The sequence below is a fragment of the Trachurus trachurus genome (genome assembly GCF_905171665.1).
Source record: "Trachurus trachurus genome assembly, chromosome: 17".
In the NCBI taxonomy this organism is placed as follows: Eukaryota; Metazoa; Chordata; class Actinopteri; order Carangiformes; family Carangidae; genus Trachurus; species Trachurus trachurus.
The window spans coordinates 31,190,422-31,204,062 of NC_139900.1; the positions used below are offsets into that span (position 1 = coordinate 31,190,422).

The 13,641-nt window shown below is 40.5% G+C and overlaps 2 protein-coding genes across 2 annotated transcripts; both read right to left on the reverse strand.

The window, feature by feature from the left end:
* Nucleotides 1-11: 11 nt before the first annotated feature.
* exosc4 (exosome component 4) lies at nt 12-1,902 on the reverse strand. Its single transcript, XM_083991019.1, has 3 exons — nt 1,711-1,902; nt 575-781; nt 12-490 (listed from the first exon to the last, which is right to left on the reverse strand). Exons 1-3 carry the CDS (start codon nt 1,879-1,881, stop codon nt 131-133), a joined length of 738 nt encoding a protein of 245 aa, XP_083847145.1. The 5' UTR covers nt 1,882-1,902; the 3' UTR covers nt 12-130.
* Nucleotides 1,903-2,642: 740 nt separating this feature from the next.
* On the reverse strand, nt 2,643-13,020 carry prkacbb (protein kinase, cAMP-dependent, catalytic, beta b). Its single transcript, XM_083991618.1, has 10 exons — nt 12,644-13,020; nt 8,739-8,800; nt 8,530-8,658; nt 8,155-8,253; nt 7,984-8,066; nt 7,677-7,803; nt 7,464-7,559; nt 6,573-6,695; nt 6,300-6,464; nt 2,643-4,126 (listed from the first exon to the last, which is right to left on the reverse strand). Exons 1-10 carry the CDS (start codon nt 12,687-12,689, stop codon nt 4,001-4,003), a joined length of 1,056 nt encoding a protein of 351 aa, XP_083847744.1. The 5' UTR covers nt 12,690-13,020; the 3' UTR covers nt 2,643-4,000.
* Nucleotides 13,021-13,641: the final 621 nt, after the last annotated feature.

The following is a 13,641-nucleotide window of genomic DNA, read 5'->3' on the forward strand; positions in this document are numbered from 1 at the left end:
TGCTATGAATGCATAAAATGCAAAAAAAGAAAAGAAAAAAGATGCTCCATCATTCTTTTCCATTGAAAGTCCAACAACATTTCCAAGCTGCACTTAAAAATACAGTCCAGATGTTACCCTCCTCCCTGCATCACTCTCCAGTGAGCACTGACACTTCTTGGAGATGCTGTCGCACCACCTCATCCAGCACTTTGCTAACACCTTTGCAGGCTGTCATGGCCGCTTCAATCAGAGTCTCTAGGTGATCCTGGTGGAGTCTGGCGTCCATCTGCAGCAGAGCGATCTGTCCGCCCCGGGGAAGCAGCGCCAATGCCAGGGAGCTCACTCCTCCACCTTCCTCCGCATAGCAAAGGTCGGCGAGGGGTGTCTCGTCCACAAACCCGACAGTGCAGGCACAGACGTAGTCACGCATGGGAATGCCGGCATCAATCACTGCCAAAGTGGCAGCATTGACACACACGCTGTAGTTTCCTCCATCTGACTGCAAAATCTGTTTGGAAAAAATACATTATCACATACTTTGATACAGTAAAAAACTTTTCATGTTGCCCTGTTCAAGAATGTAATTATTGACCTTGACAAAGATGTCTATCTGAGAGCGTGGGTAGAGCTGGGTCATCACAGCAGCCTCAAACGTCTGCTTGAGGTGGAGGCTCATCTCAGTGGACTTGCGGTCCCCATGGGGTCTCCTCTTCCTCTCAGCTGTGCTGAACGTGGCCATGCTGTACTGACAGTTGATAACGGCCCGGTCGTGAAGAGTCCGACTGCGTGATCCTCGCATCTAGGGGGGTTGGTGACAAACATGTACATGACGACTCACAGCAAAAAGTCAGACATCCATGTTGAAGTTAACACAGAGCTGTTGCATGGGATTGAGGTCAGGTACCGCTCCCTATACTCACTCAAAGCTGGAAAGAGTCATGGTGTGCTGAAGCATTAAGATATTCACTTCATTATATAAGAAGGAAGTAGATTAATTTAAAAATACTCAAATGTGTTTTGTATTCAATACTGACAAGCCTAACAGGTGGCCAGACCAGTTAATGATCACTTAACACGTAATCTGTACTGTCTAGAGCTAGACTGCAGCTCTGTGTGCTACCTACTGCTGTAACATGTTATGTCAAAATGTCAAGAATGTTATATCAAAATGTAAAAAAGAACAAAAGAAAATGATTTTGATATATGATTATGAAAAGATTTTATTCTGTGGGTAATGGGGGCGGGATTAGATAAGCTTTTGCTTCTCCAGCTTTCCCTTTCGGCCATGTGTATTGTATTATTTGAACTAAGATGAAGTGTGATGATGATTATTTTAATTGACATGCCCGAAATAAACAAATTGATTGATTGATAAAAAAAAATGACACATTCATTCAAGCTCTGGTCATTAACCTACTACACTGATCATAAAATACTTAAGCAGGATTATATGATACATCTGATTAGTCTGATCTCAGTTAGTTGTGTGTGTCAGTGTTTAAGTGTATTCCAAATATTAACTGGATTATCTCTAGTTAAAATCACATTTCGTGTTTATCTGGATCATAGATAAACACATGCAGTTACACTTTAATGAACCTACTTCAAGATGATCAATTACACTTTGTGCAGTTTTACAAAAAATAATAATTGTTTGTATTACAACTGTTGTTTGCTGGGCTAACCCTAACCCTAACCCACCACCACCATCCCACTCAGGCTCCGTACCTCGTGAGGACCGTACACCACAGCCAGAGCCTTCGTGTTTCCCTGCTCCAGATACGCCGAACCGTCCGCCTGAGCGAACACACCCATGCGGGCCTGAACCTTCCGCAGCTCGGTGGCTTTTCGTCCATCCAGACGGTAGCCCTGGTCCGACAGCAGCTCCAAGCCCGCCATGTTTCCGCAAACTTCGAATGAAAGGCAACGGAAGGAACGCCCCACGTGTCTGACGCTGTACTACATTACCCACAAACCCCCTCGAAGAAGGGACTACGGCAAACCCAAAGGTTCAAAAATGCACTGTTCGCTTACTGGCTACCTAATGTTGTTCTGTCCTCTGAAGATACCATAGATACAAGTTGTAAAAAGGCTGTGAGCGAACCGCTATATTCGTTTCAATCCAAACATTTCTGATGATTAGTGATAAATGTTTATGTCCAATTATATATATTTTACCTTTTGGTTCTCAAGAAGTGCTTTTTGTTAATGTGTATAACCTATCAATATAGCTACATGTACAAACTGTCTTTCTTTCTCAGCTAAAAAATATGTTACGACTGGAGGCAGACAGTTTTTGATCAACCGTTCTAGTCTGATTTACCCATTTAGTAACAGGCTAACAGCATCGATATGAAACAATGTGAATGATACTCATGAGGTAGAAAAAATGAGGGGAATAATATGAAACAACAAAAAAGTGGGGAAAAACTTTCATGGACTCAAACAAATATTTCTTGAGAACCCTTTTGTCAAAAATCACCTCAGATTTGCTGGATCACACACTGGAATCAACTAAACAGTTAAACCAGGGCAAAATTCAGACCACCTCTATGTGAGCATGCCAGTGAAACTGACGGCACAGTGTCAAATGTCTCAATGCAAGGAGAGCTGCACAACCTCAACACTTTTAAAAATAAAATTTATTAGCATCTCTAATGTGTATAAATAAAAACATATATGAAACAATGCATATACGTATAATGTAATGAGCTTAACAATAACAGGGTTACATGTGATACAAAGGAGCAGTCTTTATTTTAGAAAGTGTATTGTGAGGAAAACTGTACCTTGAAATCAAGCTTTCAAATAGGCAGACCTTTAAATTGTAAATCTACATTCTTTGACAAGAATGAAACAACATAATCTGTTTGAAGGTGGTAACAGGGAGAATATGGCAAATTGCAGTTTTGCGTTCCTGTTTCTTTAGATTTTAAAACATCTTTGATTTAATACATTATAAATTCTGTACTTTCTTTTTAAAGGTATCACTAACAAAGTTGCGGCAAAGAGCTGCAACGCTATTCACATTGATCTTCTCAGCTTTACATTACACTCAATAAAAACCCTCAAAAGGATTTCACTTCACTCTTTTCCATTTAACGAAGTCACATTGTTCCACAGACTCATAATGACAGGCCTTTATAAGCAGACCTGAAATCTAGGGACAATATGACTATAATGTTAGACACAGCGACAAAAAAAAAGGTTAAAGATACCGAATGACAAATTGTACATGTAACTAACAGATCCAAGAGGATCTAACAGACAACTGGATTTGGATTTTAATAATGTAACAAGGTTTGTAATTTTCTGCGATGGCTTGCTGTGCCAGAATACCAAGAAGACAGTGAGTGGATGCTTTTGAGGGGGGGGGGGGTTGGCTCTCTAAGGCAAAAAGCAAAGAAAGGGAAGGACCTCTCTTCTTGTGTCTCCCAATGTTTCCTATTTGGTCATGCTTTAAACACCCAACGTGTTCAAATGTCTTACAAAACTGACAGATATGCACATTAGGACAAATACTACCTCTGAAAGCTGGCCAGTACTTGATGTGGACTTGTAACAGACCATTAAATATACACAACTGACGACTAGAGGGAGTACCCTTCAACCACACAACTGTGTCAAACTGCCACAGACAAGTCAGTTACAATGTGTGGACTATTATTGGCCGTTGTCTCAGTTTTTCCTCATTAATTGAAAAATATCACATTTTAAAAGGGGATAACAACATCCAAGACTAACTGCTTCAAAGTAAAAAAAAAAAAAAAAAAAAACAGTGGGTAGGTACAAAAAAACAGAAAAGAAAAAGAAACAAGTGGTGTGTCTGCTTTAATACGCATGTGAACGACAGTGAGAGGTTATCGGCACCCAAGGATCATGGCGACCTCATTCAGCCTTGTGGAATGAAGGGACTATGTAGTAGATCTGAAAAAACGATGGTCTCTGCTCCATCCCAAGTCTTTAGAAGAGTGCAAAGATCCCCTTATTTTCCCTGATTTATCCATGTTCCCGCGTCCTAAAACTCTGCAAACTCTTTTGCGCATTTTTCTGTTAAAGAAACGCGGATTTCCTCCTCCTCGTAGTCGTCGAAGTTGCTGGTGTCCCCTGGGCCTCTGCACTTTGGTATGAATGGGGCTTCCACCTGCAAGAAGAGGAGAGCGACTCATTTTAGCATGAAGGATTTCTATTCATGATGATATAACCGGTCAGAAAAACAGCAACAGACAGAAAGAAATAAAAAAAAGTATTCTTACAGATAAATTGTCAGAAAGTTTCAATCAGTCCAAAAATGGCAAGAACTGATCCAAACTGATTAACAGATCTACTGTGTCTTTAGTGGTATCAGTGAAGCTACACTGAATGCCAAACTTTAAATGAAGTAAGATGATGATCAATGAGTGAAACTGTCTCCCTCTAATGTCTGGGTCAAACAATTTCAGAGACTTTCAAATTCCAACAATCACGCCCACTTCACACAGCGAGGTGTGTCGGTGCAAAGCTTTCTTTCCTTCCCTTCCGCACAACTATCTCCAACACTTTCCATGTGTATAAACAAGCGCAGCACCGTGCCTTTCTTTGAGGAGGAGTGTGCTTGAAGAGTTTGCGCCTTAATCCCTGTTTTAACTATTTTCAAGGGCCTCCCCTTTCTCTCTCTCTTTTCATCCCATCCGGCTTTTCATCCCACCTTTGAGCGTTGCCATCTGGAACAGCTACAGCTACAGACGCCTGTGCCTTTAGACACGGTTGGGCAACGCTTTATACAATTTGTAGCTCATCTCAAGCAGAGCCCAGTATTAAAAAGATAACTAAAGTCATGGATTTTGTTTTGCATACGAGTGTACTTCTACAGGCTGTAATTATTCAGCCTGTGATGATTAGGATCAACCTTCACAAAGTGTTGATTAGCTCAGTTTTTACCAAATGTTTCTTGTTAATATTTGTGATCGCAGTTTCATTTCAACAAATTTACACAGAATCACTTGACATTCAGCCAATTGAAAACCAGGGACTGGAGCAGAGCATGTGCCCTTTCTGTTCATTATCAATGAATGCCAGTGTCATTTCTGTTTTCCAGGCCACAATACACTTGCTGTGTATTCAAAGATGCAAACAGTACACTGCAATCAACATATTCTTCAAGCTGAAGCTTGACGGGAACAAATGTCCAATCTTTGCTGTACTATTTCCTCTACAGTGTCACTCCACCTCTCTCAATTCTGTATTTAGTAAACACAGTGTGTTTGGCAAGGTGCAGGGGAGACAATGAAGGTGGAGAGACACAGACAAGAGGAGGAGAATGACATAAGCTGTGATTCGGAAACATGCAGGAATTTGTTTGTGTGCGCATCGGCTTTAACTTAAAATGCAATTCATTGTAGAAACAGTTGTTATTTTTGTAGACTTTGCAGATGATCAAATATAATCTGACTGATTTGCTATTGCGTCTAAACAGAAACTTTCTTTCATCTGCTAGAAAAAAAATGTATTATCAGGAATAATTTAAATGCAAAAGAAAAACAGAGCGAAAACGGGTCTAATATCGCCTTTTGAAACAACCCTGCAGCATAATACCATATTCAATCATTGTCACACTGCAGTATCTAATAAGACGAAAGAAAAACAAAGCAGGCCTTCTGATTTGTGTGTCAAATCTCAGTAACTGTTTCTACATCACAATCTCACTAGGCTTTGTTTTAGTGGAAGCAGCAACTTTCCAACTGGTACATACTGCAGGCATCAGGGAGGCACGTACAAATAAATGGAAATAGTTTCATCTTGTAATAAGCAGGACAACAAGCAGGCTCAGATTTAATTCATTTGACAAGCCAGTCTAAAGTTTCCAACAGCACAGTACGACTGTTTGATAACTGAGGTTAAACAGAATCAACAGATCAATAGCATTCGAGCCAGAGTTAAATATCTACTTTGATTAATCGAAACACTATTTCTATTGTCGTCCCTGCAAAAATGGCATGTGACACTGATATCTGACAACATCAGTGAAGTTGGGTGATTTCCAAGTGACAAAAAAAAGAAAAAGAAAAAAAAAGCATCTGACTGCTCAGTTGTGAAATGGCTGTTAACATTCACACATAAATAGTGAGCTCTGCGCAACTGCAACCCAGAACCATAAAATAAATGGGATGAACTAGTCCTCAGATAACAAAATAGTGTAAAATAATACTGTCGCAGCATCATAGCTGGGAATTTTACAACTAGCGAAAAATCAATGTGAACAAATCAATATCTAATTAAATGTTTTTACAGGAGTAACTCTGTTTGGTGTCACTACAAAATTCATTTTGGTGTCTTGCCTTTCTCTCGTAGATAGCAATCCAGTCTGTTGTGGAAAACCATTTGTGGCCCTTAATATCATTGACTCCGTTCTTCAGGTTGCCGTAACGTTTGGTCAGATCAACCTGCAGCAGGTTTCTCAACAGATCCTTCAAGTCGGAGCTGAAGTGGGAAGGAAATCGGACCTGGAAATGAGAAGCAAGACCTTTTTAGACTTCCCCTGCATCAGTTTTGTACAATGCACAGGTAGGGAGCACATTTCTTTCTTCTTCATGTAGAAGTTTTCTGCTCACCTTTCCAGACACTATCTTCTCATAGATCTGAATTGGTTGATCTGCAAAGAATGGAGGGTAGCCAGCTGCCATTTCATAGATGAGAACACCGAGAGCCCACCAGTCCACAGCTTTGTTATAGCCCTACAAGTCAAGACACACACAAGTTTAGGATATTCCTTATAATAAAACATCCTCTCAAATTAAGAAGGAACTTCTATCTTACATCCCCATCTGGACCAAATAACAACTTTTTCTCTTCTTGTCTAATTCAAATGAGTTTGTACTTTTCTAGTAGAAAGAGTAAGAGCAAAGTTTGTGCAATTTCCTCCTGTTGATAAGAACTTGCATGCAAAAAAAACACAACAACCCTTAACGTCTTTTTCTGCTGCATTACATTATGGTGTTCTGAAGCTACTAAAAGCAAAAAAAAAAAAAAAGCTGTTATCTCTTCTACTTGTGCATATTTCCTCTTGATGATCGTTCCACAGTTAAAGTGTTCAGTGTAAAAAACAAGCCGGAGTGTGGATGTTTGAGGTAGCTTGACAATTTTTTGCTTGAAATTGGCCTCAAATTAGTTGACATGATTGATGTTATCTACTACGGGAAGTAAATTACTCAGCCAAACAAGGTATTCTGGGAAATGCAAAGTGCAATGCAAAAACTGTGTTACTGCATTCAGAACTGTGGGGTAGACTTTTTGTGGCAGTGCCCAGAAATGAAAGGGAACAATAAAGGAAATTTTGTGTATTGAAAATATCTGTCCACCCATTCATCTGTTCAAACATTTAAAAGAAAGAAAGAGAAATATAATAATAATAATAATAATAATAATAATAATAATAATAATAATAATAATAATAATAATAATAATAATAATAATAATAATAATAATAATAAAAAACTCCATACTTTGCTGAGGATGATTTCTGGTGCCAGGTACTCTGGTGTCCCACACAACGTCCAGGTCCTGCCTTTTACCCTCTTGGCAAATCCAAAGTCTGTCACCTTGAAGTCAGGAGCACATATTGTATTGAAATATATTGTATATATGCCATTCATGTGCTTAATGTAAACATATAGGACACAGAAGTATTACATATTCATTCCTTGTGTTTGGCTCACCTGAATGTAGCCGTGGTGGTCAATGAGAAGATTCTCAGGTTTCAGATCTCTGTATATGAGATCTAGTGAATGGAGGTACTCGAATGTCAGCACTATTTGGGCGGCATAAAATCGTGCATGTGGTTCACTGGAAAGCAAGAAGAGATAAATGTGTTAGCTGTCAAAAAAAAAAAAAGTGAGATGAGAAAGCCTAAAAACTGATACATTTTTCTTATCACCAGAATATAAAAAGATTAAATCAAGGTGGCATTGCTTAATAAGACGCTATAAATTTTATATGTAATGAGGGTTGCAGATCAATACTAACCTGAACCTTCCAATTCTTCTTAAGTGTGAGAACATCTCTCCTCCTGGAACGTACTCCATCACCATGTACAAATTGGAGTTGTCCTACAATACAGGAAAAGACACTTGAACACTGCTGATAAACTAAATAAATAATCACAATTTGAATTACTGCATTAAAAAAAGACCTTACCTTAAACGCATACTCAAGTTTGACAAGAAAGGGGAAGCTCACAGCCTGTAATATCCTCTTCTCATTTAACGTGTGTTCTATTTGCTTGAGTTTCACCACCTGACAGGTAAAAAGAGATAAGATGACCTTGTCACTTACACTAGCAACAGAGATCGCAAACACTGAGAGGAGAGGAAGCGTTTCGTTATTTATTACACTTGCGTCCTCCAGTAACCCTGTAAAGCAACAGGTTTCAATGTCATCTCTCCGGGTGTTTGCTGGATATACGATGTGCCACCAAACATTTATGGTCGCTACACATTTAGCTGCTAATGTCAACACTACTATTTATTTTGAAAATCTCTCCCACGAGGTTAGATGTGCGTTTTAACTGACCTTCTGCTTGTCCAGTATTTTCATGGCAAAGTATTGCTCTGTTCCTTTGTGTTTCACCAGCATGACTCTCCCAAATGAGCCAGTACCCAGGGTCTTTAATCTTTCAAAGTCATCTAGGCACGTTGTGCTCTGTGAAAATAACTATGTGTTAGATCACACTGTGAACAGAGCTCCCGCAAATGTTTAGCTCAACGTTTCATCATTCTGACCTGTGGTGGGCATTCCCATTTCCGTAAGAAATCTTCTTTGGCTTTGGCTAGAAACTCTTTGACTAAAAATAGAAAAAGAAGATAAATACAGTTAGTCAACAGTTTAGCAACACAGTTTGAGTCATTAGTACAAGGACAGGTTCAGGTTTTAGGGTGAAACTGGCAAAAAAGACCAAATGCTATTCTACTGGAGAGGGAAAGGAAGAGATGTGGGAAATGGAAATTAAATAGTAAATCAATGGAGAAGAAAACGGGGCAACGTCAACTCTCATCTGGATATAAATTAAACGAGATATCAAAAAATAAACTATAAAAATCAAAAAAATAAACTATATAAATTATTGTTCTAAAGGTGAGACAAAACGCAAACACGGGACGACACAATCCACGACAGGCAGACTAGTGATGCATGCCAAGAAACTCAGTACATTTTCTGATCATTAGTAGCCTCATTCAGAAAGGGGGAAAGGGACCACAACACTTAAAAATTATTATTATTATTATATTTTATCTGAGCATCTTGTGCATCACTTTATACAGATTGAGGGAAAGCTATTAAAAACACAGCATAAAAATGGTAAGCAGAGACAAACCAATTTATGGGAAACACAGCAGACAGCAGATATCCAGATTGAGAGAATGTGGATAACAAAAACACCAACTTATTATCAAAAAGCACACAATATAAGCAAGCACAACTAGCAAAGTTTTTCACAGTGAGACCAATGCCGTTCTGTCATTCTGGTCATCTTTTGGAGGAATGAGCATACCAAAAGTCTCTATTGATCACCAACGTTTTTGCAGGAACAATCACCCACATGGATGGGATGATACGAGAAGAGAAGACAGAAGAGAAATATAGAGTTCATGTACATAACAACAAGTATAACACATCAACAAACATGAAGCATATGTAGTGAACCAAAGCAACAGGAATGAAAACAGAGTTGACATTCACCTGAGGAATTTACACGGAGACTGACTGTCTCCGACCGTTTTTAGAGAACAGGTGTAGCCAAATGCCATGTAGCACAAATTCAGTCGTGCATATTAAGTCCGATCGAAAAGATAACAGCGCACATTCAAAACCTACCATCTTCTACAGAGCTTTTGAGTTTCTGTAAAATATAATAAAGCGTTTTCTGACCACTTGGTCGATTGACAAAAAAGGGATTGAAACAATTTCAATAACTGACTACACTGGTTTTTCAAAATGCCAAATATAACATGTTCTTGCTTCTCAGTTGTCAAGCTCTGTGTATTTTCTTTGACCTATGTTGAAACTTTAAACTAACAGTGATTAATTGTCATTTTTCTATACCAAACCTGACCTGCGACAAATTTGCCAAATGAAGTCTTCAAATGTCATTAAGTAAAATCAACCAAGCAAATGCACAATATATTTAATTTATAAACAGAGTTAGGATTTCTCATTTATCCTTGAGACTTAAACAATAGGCTACATTAATTCTGACACTGACATTTTTGTAATGATCAACAAACTGATCAATCAACTAACTGTTTCAGCTCCAGTTTGACTTTTTATGAGCCAAGAAATTGACCTACACGTCAATTGACGATGACAATGGCAATAATTGTTATAATTTGCAGCCCTGGAGGAGCATTACTCTCACGATGATTTAACATTCTCCATCCGGAAACTTTGAAGAGTTGAAAAATATCAGCGCTTTCTGTTCACACACACAGTCTCTCCAACATTTTGTACCTTGAGGGAAAAATAAATGGTCCGAAGGCAGCACAGTTGGCCAGCGCTTCCTGACAGCAATGCCAAGATCCAGACAAGCATAACACGGTTTAGTTATGTCAGTCTGCCCTGTTGCACTACACTGTGAAGCACAATACATGGAACCAGTGAAATAAAATAGGTGTCATGATGGCAACTGTTAAAATCTCCATGTGACCGACTGATCCAGGCCAGTGGCAGCTATAACGAGTAAACACAGGTAGTGTAGTGTATAAACAAGTGTATATAGGTAACCTGGTCGTCTTGTCAGAGCGGTGACACTCCAGACAAATCTGCAGCTCAGGGCACAGGGTCAGCTTAAACAGGTTTAACAGTTAGCCACAGCACAGGATCTCGGGATCATAGTTACACTGAAAAGAAATGCTTGGCAGTATGAGAACTATTGGCTGATCTGATCATCTCTGTCTGCCTGAGTGTCTCTGGTTGGCACTGTTCACTGTGGCTGCCTGGTCTCTATCAACAGGTCAATAAATCTCAGAGGAGCGTTTTCACTGCATCATATAGTGACATTTCTTTAAACAAACTAAAGTGCACAACTGAACACAGATGGTACTGTGCACATTTTTAAAAAGTGTGCAGTAAAAGTTTATGAAGGTTGCAGAAAAAAAAAAAGGTCAGTGCGTACATGATTGATTTTAAAACCATCAAATGTAACTGATTCTGCTGCACGCATTTAACAACACCCACAGCTTTTATGTTTACAACCAGGAATAGGGAAACATGTATGATATACTGCATGGGGGGATGCTCAGTGATGATGACCAGCTGCACACATCAAAGTACACGAGCCCAAAGTAACACTGGCCTGGGCCTAGTTACGTCAAACCTTTCAAAGCTTGTAATACCCCTTATCCTCTGACGAAGGTCTGATGACAAGCTGCTCCAGTCAATGACAAGCTGAGTGTGTGAAGTGAGCCTTGATGGACCTTTACCACAGCAAGATTAGAAATGGGGCTCTAAATAAACACAACTGACATGATTGTGGTGTGTGCATGTGTGCGCGCGCGTATGCCAGGAACCGGACAGTAGTAGGTCTTAGTTTTATGAATGGAAGGAGGGCATTTGTCATTTCTTCACCATATTTGGTCAGGATGCTGTACAGAGGGAAAGCTTTGTTTATGTAGCCAGGAATAAAAATGTAGCAGTGAAGCCCTAGGCTGAAACAGTCCCACACTTGTCTTCAAGAGAAAAGAAAATATTATTGGCTATTTATATCAATTACTCATGGGTTTGTGGTTTTTATTGCTGCAGATTTAAGCTCATAGTGCAACAGTTTATGTCTGACACAGCTAGCCTTGTGCATTCAAACACACAGAGTCGTGATAGTCATTAGTTATGGCCTCCTCAGATGGAGATGCTGATGTGATGCTAGTTTAGCTATTATCCAAGGATATAGGACACGCTATGGCTAAAATGTGAGTATGCACAAAGCACAGGCCTGAACAGCTACCACCACCACCACCAAGAGGCAATGAAATGACAGGGGCCTTCAGAGGGCTAATCCCCCCCTCACACGGCTAAAGTTAGCAGGCTAGCTGTTCATCAAGCCTGATCCTCCTTGTGCTCCAGCTGGCACAACACGGAACCAGCGTTAACGCGTGAAATCATCCGTAACTAGGCGAGGGAGAGGGGCGTGTGTGTGTGTGTGTGTGAATTTATCGATAACCATTTGCATTTCCAGCTCCTGTGATAACGCTTTGATAGCTTGTTGTTAACACTGTCAGTCAATGCTCACCCCACTCCCCCCACCCTTCCTTTTCTGTGTGCCTTGCAGCCACGAAAACCACAACATCCACAGGGTCTTGTTGCAGCTCGCTACCTCTGTTAGGCCTTTACTAATTTACAATGTCAGATTAAGCGCATAAAAACACACTAATTAGGCTGTTTTTTTTTATCGACAACTGAACACCGAGGCGTGTGTGTGTGTGCAGCGCTGGTGGGATAACTGTGCAGGGGCTATGACGGACTCATGGGCCCTCCCTCCCTTCCCCTGCCTTTACTTACTGTAGCTGCCAGATAGGACAGCGTTAACTGCAGCTAGCTAACGTTACTTCATGGAGGCTTGAGGAGCAACACACATGCATAAAACACCGCTGGAGGCTCCAGCAGCAGCAGCGGCAGCAGCGGCAATGGGACTCACCGCTCTCCAGCTCGTTGCCCTTCTTGGCGGTGGCAGCGTTCCCCATGGTGTGGAAGACACGGCGGCCGCTCCGACTCACAGGAGATGGCGGTGGTGGTGGTGGTAGTGGTAGTGGTGGCTATAAGCTAACCTTCCTACCTACAGCTGATATCCCCGAGCTCCTTGTAGAAAGGTAAACACAATTCGATACCAATGTGTATAAGTTTTTTTTCTTTTCTTTTTTTTTCTTGTCGAGTTCAATAAAGCTCCAGCAGCGTCCCTTCCAGCGGCCGGCCCCCCTCTCTCTCTCCCTCTGGCTCTCCCTCTCCTTCTTCCCCTCTGAACGGGTTTCCGCTCGCCTCGCGTTAGTGGAGCCCTCTCTGTGTGGTTGACATGAAGCTAGCGGTCACTTGTGTTTCTCACTGAGCTGCTGCTGCTGCTGCTCCTGCTCCCCCCGCCTCCTCCTCCTCCTCCCTCAGCCCTCAGCTGAGATGTCTCTGACAAGATAACAAACCAGACTTTGCTTCCGCGTTTTTCAAACATCACGATTGCATTCGCAGATATGGGGATGGCATCTGAGTCCTAGTTGCCTGACTTTATGGGAGGCTAAATATAATAACACACAGGGTATTTATTAGTGTCTCCTTCTTTGTTTGATTTGTAATTTGTCTAACGCATCTATTTTTGGCTACAAAGTGCAGTTTCAGGAGTGTTTATAAGTTGCCATATGACCTCATCTTTTAGTTTTGAGCAGACATTTAAAACTTTAAAACTTTTATTAGGCTAGTTGCACAGGAACTTTACTTGCATGAATGACAAGATTGTCATTGTGTATTAACATATAACAAGCATGATTAACTTGAACAAACAGCATTTCTATAGGCTAGATGTTAATTATGTACCTTTTTTAAAAGGGCAAGGGGGGAAATGGTCGTCCAGACTAAACAGAAGAACCCGTGCCTCTGTCAGTGGGTGTTCTGAACAGGAGCTTAATAGCTACAATAAAGGGACAATAAAGA

Bases quoted from the DNA above. Each gene is read 5' to 3' on its own strand.
- prkacbb (XM_083991618.1), bottom strand. From the start codon at position 12,689: ATGGGGAACGCTGCCACCGCCAAGAAGGGCAACGAGCTGGAGAGCG. The intron at 8,659-8,738 runs GTCAGAATGATG...TTATTTTCACAG, and splicing joins AATGGGAATGCCCACCACAG to AGCACAACGTGCCTAGATGA. The intron at 6,696-7,463 runs GTATGGAGTTTT...CTTGACTTGTAG, and splicing joins CAGAAATCATCCTCAGCAAA to GGCTATAACAAAGCTGTGGA.
- exosc4 (XM_083991019.1), bottom strand. From the start codon at position 1,881: ATGGCGGGCTTGGAGCTGCTGTCGGACCAGGGCTACCGTCTGGATGGA. The intron at 782-1,710 runs GTACGGAGCCTG...CAACCCCCCTAG, and splicing joins TGGTGTACGGTCCTCACGAG to ATGCGAGGATCACGCAGTCG. The intron at 491-574 runs GTCAATAATTAC...TTTTCCAAACAG, and splicing joins AGATAGACATCTTTGTCAAG to ATTTTGCAGTCAGATGGAGG.